Genomic DNA, 10,601 nt, shown 5'->3' on the forward strand with positions numbered 1-10,601 from the left:
CATATTGTGAGTATTTCACTAAAGTCAAGACAAATTGCTAGGCCTATTGTGTGTATGTGCATGTATCGATACAAATATTGTAGTAAACCCTATTTAATCACCTTGTAGGTGCTAAATTAACCAATGACTAGTTATTGCTAAATTCTTGTGATTCTCTCTTAACTGTGAACAAACCTTAAACTGCTGCTAGGCATATATAATCCTTAGACATAAACCGTTGACCAAGTCTGAGGCTAGGATTGGATCCAGCCATACCTAGGCTCCTCTCTGAGAAGGAGTTTAGAAAGCAAGGGGGTCCATTCTGAACCTCGTGACTCAACAGGAGGGCCCCCTTTTCCTCCTTGTACTTCCTTCTAACTCAATTTCCCCTTTCTTTCTCTTTATATATATATATATTCCATTCATTTAATAAATAATAGAGTGAACGTTGCCATCAAACTTTGTTAAATCACACCTTTATAAATTTCTATTAAAATCACTATTTGCAAATATCTTTGGCGGTGATTCTTTAAGCGACCTAGCCACTCATCCATGACAGTTGTGTGGAGGATGTTGAGGACACCTGTAACCAAAGCACTCCAGAAGCACCAGGTTTGGGTAGTGGAGGGGAAGCAGAGGGGAAGGGAGGCAGACACATAAGGGGAGGGGAAGCAGACACATAAAAGATGTCAGAAGTCAATACGAATGGCTGCCCAGTGCTGGCATGGTCTGGAAAACTACTTTGGATCAAATTCAAAACATTTTTTATTGTCGAGAAGTGAAACAGTTAAAAATGCTTTTGCCATGGAAAGTGCTGATGAGTGGAGGGATAGCTCAGGACAGGTTCCACAGCATTTCTACGAGCATAGACATAAAAATGGCTGGAGGCACCGCTAAAAATAAAGCGTGCTCTAACTGTCTTGGCAGCCACAGATGTCTGAAAGCAGAACGAGGGAGCCCTTTTGCTGGGCCAGAAATGGTAGGTACAGGCTGTTAGACCCATGTGTCCAGCAAAAGGTCAACATCAGAGTCCCCCCTTCAGCTAGAAGAAGCAACTACGCTCCACTCCCAAAGAAAAGAGAGAGGCACCACCAGAGGCTATGAGCTCCTAGAGAGCCTCCTGGTTGACTCAGGACCAGAAACAAACAAGCAAAGGCCACGGACATCATCAGAGTGAGCAGAACCACAGTCCCAGATGCCTTCATGAATCAGTTAGGAGCAAAACCATTTCCCTCTCAGACAATATGAGTAATTGCTGTCATTTCTGTAAATTTATACATTTCAGTGACTTCGAGTATTAGTATATTTAAACATCTTCTGCAGTTATCTGATACATATAGACACACAGATAGACAGAAACACTTCTAGCTGTTCCCTATTAGTGACAATATTTACAGTACATCACAAAATGCATTCTTATGTCCATCTGCTTCTCCTGTTTATCCATATTTCACCCTGCAGATGCACCTGAGGTCTGCCAGTGTCTTTGCTCTGCATTGCACGTTCTCAGTGGCACCAAATAAGCAGGGCACACTACTGCTTCCCCCCTTTTTTTCCATTTTTCTTTTGAGCAGAGGATGTGTAGTTCTCCCAAGAACACGGTGGGTTTCTCTCAAGCTCTTCTTTCTTGAGTTCCCAGTCTTCATCTCTCTGGTCTAAGGGGATTCCTTTCATTGCAGCTGTCCTGCGATAGTTTCTGCTCTCCACCTCTGCTCTGGGGGAGAAAGTAAGAGCACATCTTCAGATACTGAGCCCAGCACAGCCACCCCACCGTTCATGAGCAGCCCATCTACAGGAACAGGGGATCATGTACTGGTATGGTCAAAACACTGTTGCCAGCAATACATAAGAAAACACTGAGGCTCCAAATCCAACAGCATTCATCACCCCACGCGATCAGGTACTCGCTGAGAGTTGGGCTAATGTGGGGAACCTTTGGTAAGGATCTACGGTGAGACCAGACTCTTACCATTGGAAGCATAATTTTAACCGTGCAAAGCTCTCAAAGACTGATCTTGTGAATTTGTGTGCTATTAAATAGATTTAAGCACATTTAATGCAATTGTACATGGTATTTTAACTCACTGCAACCACAACATTTCCATTTTCTTTTATTTTTTGTACTGCTCATTCATAAGTACTAGAAATTCTTAATGCCAAAATATCAGATCTGAAGATGACTGGAATTTGGGAGGATTTGTACATAGTTATTCTTTATAGATGACCTTTTAACATCAGAAATTATCTAATCCTAATCCAATTCAGCCCTGAAATTTTGCTAAACTTTGCATTCAAATCTAGAACTAAACTTGACAGTTCATCCCCATTTCAGTTTTTTAAATAATAACTTGAACTAAGCAATGTCATAGAAATAAGGCTGTGCTGTGGAGGTTCAAATTTTGCATGGGGAAATATTATGTAGAAGATACCATTTTCCCCAGCCCAATACCTCTATATGCAAATCATTCACAACTTTCCTCCGGTTGCTGGGGTTTTCAGCTGTGTTTTTCAAGTTGTCTCCGTGATTTCAAGTGTGTGAAACCTGTGGATGTCAGCAATGAACCATCATCCATCCCTGGGATTTCCAAGTCAGCAGTGAGTTTGCTCTTGGCATCCGTGATTTATCAAAGTCCTCATTTTTTGGTGATGTTCATATATTTTCTATTAAGCAAACACAGTCCCAGATCTTCAGTGAAGGACACTGTACAAGCTAACCTCAAAATAAACATATTTCACTGTAGGTTTCCTTATAGCCTTGAAATATCAATGGTTTTCAATATAATTCCCATTGTAAACAACCAAAGCAAATTAAAAGACACTTTCATCAAGACCAAAATGAATACACTCCTTTGACCAGTAATTTCTTTTTTGTCACCTCACTTATGGTTTTGTTAATCACAGCTCTTAAATATATTTCCTATTAAGTGTTGTTAACATTCTCTTTACAATCTTTATACATGCCTGGCACCAACACAGCTGATTATCTTGGAAAGAAGTGACCCCAAACTAAAAAATAGCTAGATACTTCCTGCATTTTGTAGGCACTGAGGAACTTCAGAATGAGTACGTCTATCCTTCACCTCTGTTGTGGTTTAACCCCAGTCGGTGACTAAGCACCATCCAGCCGCTCATTCACCCTCCCGCCACTCAATGGGATGGGGGAGAGAACCAGGGAAAAAAAAGTAAAACCCATGGGTTCAGATAAACACAGTTTAATAGGACAGCAGAGGAAGAAAAAATAAGAATAAGAATAAGAATAAGAATAAGAATAAGAATAAGAATAAGAATAAGAATAAGAATAAGAATAAGAATAAAAGAATAAGAGTAAGAGTAAGAGTAAGAATAAGAATATACAGAACAAGTGATGCACAACGCAGTTGCTCACCACCCTGACCGATGCCCAGCCCATCCCCGAGCAGTGATTGCTGTCCCCCGGCCAACTCCCCCCAGTTTATATACTAAGCATGACATCCTATGGTATGGAATAGCCCTTTGGCCAGTATGGGCCAGCTGTCCTGGCTATGCCCCCTCCCGGCTTCTTGTGCACCTCCTTGCTGGCAGAGCATGGGAATCTGAAAAGTCCTTGACCAGTGTAAGCACTACTTAGCAACAACTAAAACATCAGTGTGTTATCAACATTATTCTCATACTAAATCCAAAACACAGCACTATTCCAGCTACTAGGAAGAAAATTAACTCTATCCAAGCCAAAACCAAGACAATGTCCAAATCATACAACAAAGAATCATGGAATGGTTTAGGTTGGAAGACACCTTTTAAGATCATCTAGTCTAACCACAAAGTTTCAAGTCACTGAAAGATAAATTGGTTCTCTTCCAAAAAATAGCAAAAGCAAAACAATAAGGCCTTCTTTTCTTTCTCATCAGTGGTAAGCAGAAGAAAGTACTGAAAAAACAGAATCCACTGCAATGGGTTGACCTTGGCCAGCTGCCAGACACCCACCCAGCCACTCTCTCACTGCCCCTCTTCAACAGGAGAGGGGGAGAAAGATGGAAAAGCTCACAGGTAAAGATAAGGACAAAGAGATCACTCACCAATTACCATCACAGGCAAAACAGACTTGTGGAAAATCAATTTAATTTATTGCCAATTGAAAATAGGGTAGGATGGTGAGAAACAAAGACAAAACTAAAACACCTTTCTCCCACCCCCCCTTCTTCCCAGGCTCAACTTCACTCCTTCATTCCCAGCTACTCTACCTCTTCTCACCGAGCAGCACAGTGGCATGGACAATGGGGGTTGCGGTCAGCCCATAACACACTGTCTCTGCTACTCCTTCCTCCTCACACTCTTCCCCTGCTCCAGCGTGGGTCTTTCCCATGGGCTGCAGTCCTTCAGGATAAGCCAGCTCCAAGCATGGGCTCTCTCTTTGCTGCTCCTTCAGGGCATGCCCACCTGCTGACATATGGGGTCTTCCACGGGCTGCAGGGGTACAACCTACATCACCATGGTCTTCTCCACAGGCTGCAGGGGAATCTCTGCTCCAACGCCTGGAGCACCTGCTCCTTTGACCCTGGTGTTGCAGGGATGTTTCTCACACTTTTTCCCTCACTCCTCACTACCAGGCAGCGGTTTTTTTCCTTTCTTCAATATGTTTCCCAGAGGCGTCACCAGCATCAGTGACGGGCTTAGCCGTGTCCTACAGTGTGTCTGGCACAGAACAGCCCTGACCTCTCCTCACAGAGACCCTCCCCTGCCACCAGCACCGGGGCACTGACATCCCAATTGTACATCTTGTTCAAGAGCACAAAAACCCTTTTCTCCTACTGCAGAGGTCTGATTTTGTAGGTACTCAGTGTTTACGGAGCTCTGTCAAAAATACCACCAAATATTGGGAAAAGTCCTTTTTTTCTGTAATACAGCAGCACTCTCACATCAGTGCAACGCTGTCCTGACTAAGAGCACAGAGCAAAGCCAGCGGCTCCACGCAGAGATGCACTGCATAGTGTGGGCTTACTATATATATATATATATATATATATATACACACACACACGCAAACATACTTATGTGGGAGTGTATATAATATACATATATGTATATACATATGTATATATATATATGCCCTGGGCTTAGATAGCAGGAGCCTTTGGTGCAGTTTCAGTGCTTGGCACTTTGCAGAGAGGCTGGCAGCAGGCACGAGCCACGGGTCCCCGTGTTGCCTCGGTGCCGTTCCCAGAAGCTTTCACAGCATCCAGGGTAAAGCTCTTCTCATGCAAAAAAAATCTCATGCAAATTATATGCTTGTTGCTCAGAAGCAGCTGTGTTTTGAAGGCTGTTTGCTGTTCTTTGCATGTCCATGCAAACCTCAGTGAGTGGTACAGATACTCTGTAGCAAAATATTCCTAATATTTACATGTTAATAATATTTATATGTCGATACACGTGTTATTTCCATGTTGATGCAAACAGTCCCCAGCACAGAGCAGTTGCTCAGCCCAGGTAGGCCAGCGCATGTTCATGCAGCCAGCAGCACCTAGGGTCAGACACACAGTGTGCAAGGATCATGGTGGTGCTAGAGGGGGCTGAATTGGGATTTAGGAAGGATTTGGATGTTCATAGCCCTGTTTAGATATGCATGTCAACCCTGCATTTGGCACAGGCTGTTATTTTAAAAATTGCCTTTTCTCTCTTTTTGCATGACAGGCAAATTATCCAAAACTGACAGTGATGCTCTGTAACAAAATACCCCTCACATTTACATACCAATACTACAGACACTGTGAGCAGAGGGCAGGCCTACTCTGTGCTGCACAGTATTAGCATGCAGACACACACACCTCATTTTCTGCCTGCAGCGCACATCAGTCCTGCCCAGCTCCCGCTGGAGCCACAGAGCACTGCCTGACCATGGACATCACCTCTGGGACCTTCTGCACACTGGGAGGAGCAGAAGGTAATCATGATGATTATACTACAAATGCCAGTAATTCCCCCTAGTTACCTCCAAATTTGCCGACGTGAGGAGGTCAAACTGTTGCATGAGGGTGAAGGCATCCACTGTGGTTGTAAATTATAGTGGCTTAAAAAAAGGGTTCCTGAGCCCTGGTGATAGAACTCTTGGCTGCCCACAGGTTGCATTATGGCTGTGAGGTGATCATACAGGCTTCATGTGTCTTATAAAATGTCCTAGGCATGGGCATTCCAAGCATCTTCCCAGTTATTAAGTTCTCCCAGCTGAGCCACGCAGCCGCAGGGCAAGTCAGGCCAGCACTGTGGCTCTGAAAGACAAGTTTTCCACCTTAAATTAGTCATTCACCTCAGAAAACCCTCCATCAGCTACACGAGTTGCCCTAGGCTGTTGCCTAGGTGGCTTAGATGAGGTGTCAATCATCCTGTCAATCATCTTGTCATTCATTTTCCCAGCCACCTCCAGCAGCACAGGCACCTCTGCCTGCCGCAGGCATCACCCGTCGGCATTGTCCAGGCAATTCCCCCACCCTTGCCAGCACCTCACCACCGTGGCTCTGGTGCACGGCCAAGCACACAGCAAATGCTACAGACTTGACAGGACTCGATAAGCAGGATTTAATGGTGACATTAGTGCAAAACTGATAGCATTGAATAGGTAAGCAACTGCTATAAATGATTAATCGAGGGCAACAAGCCTGTGGACCTTTCACTCTCTAGGATAGACAATATTTACCTGGTCTGATGTAGAAACTAAGCAAGCCAAGAACTGAGAGCAGTATAAAGGGAAAACCTTCCTCTGGAAGAAAGCGCCCCATTCCCAAAGAACTGGCAAACCTGAGCTTGTCCCAGCTAGGGTCTAGGTAGTAAAAAACCTAATTAATTAGCAAAGCTTAGGTATCAGCTGCTTGTTGTTTAAATTTCTTTAAACTAAAAGTCTAAAGGCAGTAAGAGCTGATTCTTCTGTGTGGAAGGAAGGTGGTGAAGAGTGAGGGTTTGCAGTACGTCAGCTTCTATAATAGCCAGAGCTTAGAAACAGGAACATATGGCTCCCCTAGAAAAATTCTGGGGCTCTGTACAGGGTGATTTTGCACAGTTTGGGTGTCTCTTCCTATGGAAGGACACTGATGCTGTGTCAAGATTAAAGGTGGGCATGGAGCATTTCAGCAGGAACCAACAAGCTGTAGAAGTACAGCAAAAGGACAACAGTACCTACGGAAATGTTTACATGGATTAATGAAAGGTGGTATTTGGTAGGCACTGGCCACCTCAGGCCTTTGCCCAGCCACCATGCCTGATTTTGAACTTGGCAGCTCTTGTGCTGAACTAGCAAGCTGGAGACTTTGAGTTGGATATGGGTCTATAAAAAAATCCATGATTTATATGATGCCAAAGCAGTCTCGAGAATGTGGCAGCGGTAAAAAAGATGCCAGTTAAGGACTATGGTGGGACTGTAAATTCACGGAAAAACCCAGGGGAGGAAAAGCCTTTGGGTGCTCTCAGCATCTCAGGGTCCGGGACATGCAGGTTTCACAAGCAATGTATTTAAACACCAGGTAACGTGTGGGACTACAGTTTGCACTGAACAAGCTGGTTAGCCTCTTGTGATCTGTCCCCCTGCTTTAGAGAGATGCAGGTATGGGACACAGCTCAGACCTCTGGAGGACAGCATCCTGATCCAGGGGAACACCTTTGCAAGGATGAAAATATCCGTGAGCCAAACCAGTGGCTGAAAAACAGGAATGATAATTGGGAACCCTTTAAAAGCACATTCCTCATTGCGTATGGTGCCACAGTGATAACCATAAACAGGTAAGACAATAAGGAGTTTTCCAAAATTTTGAAGTAATATGTGGCCATCCTATTAACAGATCAAATGGTATAATTTTCAATAATTATGTAAAAAAAGGGTGGCTCCATTCTTTACTACGAGAAAAAACAAATGATATACATACACTAACATCAACTGCTGAAGGGCTGTTCTTAAACAAGTCAACCTGTGCATTCAGTATTCTTGCTTTCATTTCCATTGCTTAATAATTGCTCTGTAATATCCTTATAAAAACAATGACGTCATGCAGTGGTAACAATTGTGTAAACATGCCAAGGCAAACCATATATAAATTAATGTCTTCCCAATGGCTTCCTCATGACAAAGACTCGTATTTGCTTATCAAGCACTACTCGTGCTTGATGACTTTGGTAGGCTTTAGGTGGAAAGATAAGTAACACACTCATATTCGTTCCGGTCCTCTATATAGCAGTCAATTTAATTTTCATTGCTGGAGCCCCGTCAGCTGCCGGAGTGGGACCGGCCATTGCTACTCACATTTCTAAGAACCTGGAGCAGTCTTGGTGACCGTAGATTTCCGCAAGCCTCTTGGGAGTGTCGCCGAAGAGGTCGGCCGCGTCCATGGCAGCGTGCAGGGAATGAAGGGTGCGAAGCACCCCCAGTCTCCCCGACTCGGCAGCAAAGTGAGCCGGAGTCCAGCCCACATCGCTCCGCAGGCAATGCCGGGCGCCGTGATCCACCAGGAGCTTGACCAGCTCTGATTGCCCTTGTGTTGGGCAGCAAAAGAGGGAGAGAAGATGCACCTGCATTAGACTTTATACCTTCAAGATGCAGAAGACAACCACACACAATTGATCATAATTCCCTCAGTCACATAACAATGGATTTTACCCATGACCTGGCCACTTGATTTATCAAATAAATGATACCCATTAGAAAATACTGATTTTTTTTTCCAAACTAGACTGCTTCCAGAAGCATTTTACAACAAAACCAACAATAAAATCAAAAAGCTTTCTACTAATTTCTGAACAGCATATCTGAAGCAGTCATTGACCAATTGGCTATTGACTATTTCGTTGTTTCATTTTGGTTTTTAGTTCAATGCAAAATAAAATTTAAACATTAAAAAACTGGAAAACCTGTGAACGGCTTTACTAAAACAGAGGTTTGTTTGATAGGAGATAGAGAAATTACTTGTTTTCATTCACCTTCATATTTTTCTAACTTGTGGAATTGCTTAAAGAAGCCAAAAGAGTTATTTCTACCCCACTTTACACTGCCTTGACTGAGCTAGATCATTCCCAGTGGCACCTAGGCCATGCCAGTCTCTCATCATCATTTTCTTAAATAGCTCAGTTCCCTTTGCTGCTGCCCAAATGAGTAATAATCCATCTGGGCAAAAGTAAAGCATGGTATCAAGTGTAAAACAGCAAATCACACACTTGATTTCTGAGCAAAGACAGATGCCATGATGTGAGATCCCAACGTGTAACAAACACCCCCGCACGGAGGAGTACAGGTCTGGTTTCCCATTTTACACTGTGTAAAATTATGCATTATATATTGTTGCAGTCATCTCTTTTCTGGGCTGCAAAGAGATATTTGACTTTACCAGACACTTCTGATGATGAAGGACAAAATGAGAGCTGCAAATATCTCTGGTCCTGTGTTGTTTATTTGGACAGGTGGGATAAAGGGAGGGCAATGTAAAACACACTGTAATTATTTTGTTCTGCTGCGTTTGATAAATACCTAATAAAATACAGTGGGTTTGACTTTCTGCTCATTCGTGCAGGTATACATGAGATAACTCCTCTGCACTGCATGAAGTCAGGTCTTAAAAAAGTAATGTGGGGGACAAGCAGACATGCTATAGGTACATATCGCGTAAATTGAAAATTTTCACATGGTGGAAAAAAAAGCTTAAAAATCACTTTGATGGTAATCCCATAAATTATTTTGGAGGCAAAGTTCCCATTTAAATTGGTATTTTTCTCTTTTTTGCTTGTTAAGGACAAAATGATCAGATACAAGCTGTGACTCTCGCCAGCATTAATTGCCATCATAGCAAGATGTAATTACAATCAGCATCACCTTTTATGACGCCGGTTTGCAGAGGTAACAGAGGAGGGGCTGCCCTTACCTTTTGCAGCAGCCCAGTGCAGCGGGGTCCTGTCATGCCAGTCGACATCCTTGTGATTTGGGTCGCAGCGCCCTGTCCTCAAAATCTCATCCACCAGGTCGTAGTCCCCCAAAGCCACGGCTTCGTGGAGCTCTGTCATGCTGCAGACTTCAGAAAGGTTCCTGGTAAAAGAGCAATGGTCTTTTAGTGGGTGTTCACTGATGTATCAGCTCCTCTCAAGAGCAATTTTAACAGATCAAGCAGCATCTGGATTAAAATTGAGACATGCACTGTGAGAAACCAGGATTTATCCAAAAATAAGGAAAAAGGAATGAGAGGGGGAAAAAAAATATAATTTATCTTCAAACCAGTGATCACAGACTGATGGTGATGTTTGGTTTGCAGTCATGGCAATCTGGAGCAAAGTTCAGCCAAAGAGAATAATATAAAGGATTTGTGGATAAAACCACCTTGCATTTCTCAAGGATGTTGCTAACAAACAGCCAGCTCAGGCCAAACATTTGCCACGGCTCTGTTGGTACTCACTTACCATGGAAACTGGCTCCTCCCTTGCCAATGCTGCAGACCCATTATTGGTAGCATTTTATTGCAGTGAAAGAAATGCCTGTGCGAGTATTTTCTGATGTTCTTTGGTGCAAATAATCAAGCTATGACATGCTGCTTAAAAATCTTGTCACCATAGCCGTGCTTTGCGCTTTCTGTCCCCATACAACAGACCCCCATCAAGAAATGCAAGCAGATCTTCGGCCCCTG

The 10,601-nt window shown here is 43.4% G+C and overlaps 1 protein-coding gene across 3 annotated transcripts; it reads right to left on the reverse strand.

Moving 5' to 3' along the window:
• Nucleotides 1-726: 726 nt before the first annotated feature.
• ANKRD66 (ankyrin repeat domain 66) lies at nucleotides 727-10,396 on the reverse strand. 3 transcript variants are annotated; one of them, XM_009467329.2, is made up of 4 exons: nucleotides 10,378-10,396; nucleotides 9,849-10,009; nucleotides 8,240-8,468; nucleotides 727-1,693 (listed from the first exon to the last, which is right to left on the reverse strand). In XM_009467329.2, the coding sequence occupies exons 2-4, from the start codon at nucleotides 9,985-9,987 to the stop codon at nucleotides 1,513-1,515; spliced, it is 549 nt and encodes a 182-aa protein (XP_009465604.1). In that variant the 5' UTR covers nucleotides 9,988-10,009; nucleotides 10,378-10,396; the 3' UTR covers nucleotides 727-1,512. The 3 variants fall into 3 exon arrangements, with proteins under 3 accessions (XP_009465604.1, XP_087632179.1, XP_087632178.1); XM_087776053.1 differs by lacking the exon at nucleotides 10,378-10,396 and adding an exon at nucleotides 10,298-10,353; XM_087776052.1 differs by lacking the exon at nucleotides 10,378-10,396 and adding an exon at nucleotides 10,196-10,333.
• Between the last annotated feature and the right edge of the window lie 205 nt (nucleotides 10,397-10,601).

Source organism: Nipponia nippon, unplaced genomic scaffold, assembly GCF_047370975.1.
Source record: "Nipponia nippon isolate SJK-2023a ecotype South Korea unplaced genomic scaffold, ASM4737097v1 scaffold_4, whole genome shotgun sequence".
Lineage (NCBI taxonomy): Eukaryota > Metazoa > Chordata > Aves > Pelecaniformes > Threskiornithidae > Nipponia > Nipponia nippon.

What these genes read in the sequence shown, in the direction of transcription:
- ANKRD66 (XM_087776052.1), bottom strand. Translation starts at nt 10,236, where the DNA reads ATGACTGCAAACCAAACATCACCATCAGTCTGTGATCACTG. An exon ending in CCATCAGTCTGTGATCACTG is followed by an intron (nt 10,010 to 10,195) that starts GTTTGAAGATAA and finishes CTCTTTTACCAG; the next exon opens with GAACCTTTCTGAAGTCTGCA. An exon ending in TGCTCCAGGTTCTTAGAAAT is followed by an intron (nt 1,694 to 8,239) that starts GTGAGTAGCAAT and finishes TTTCTCCCCCAG; the next exon opens with AGCAGAGGTGGAGAGCAGAA.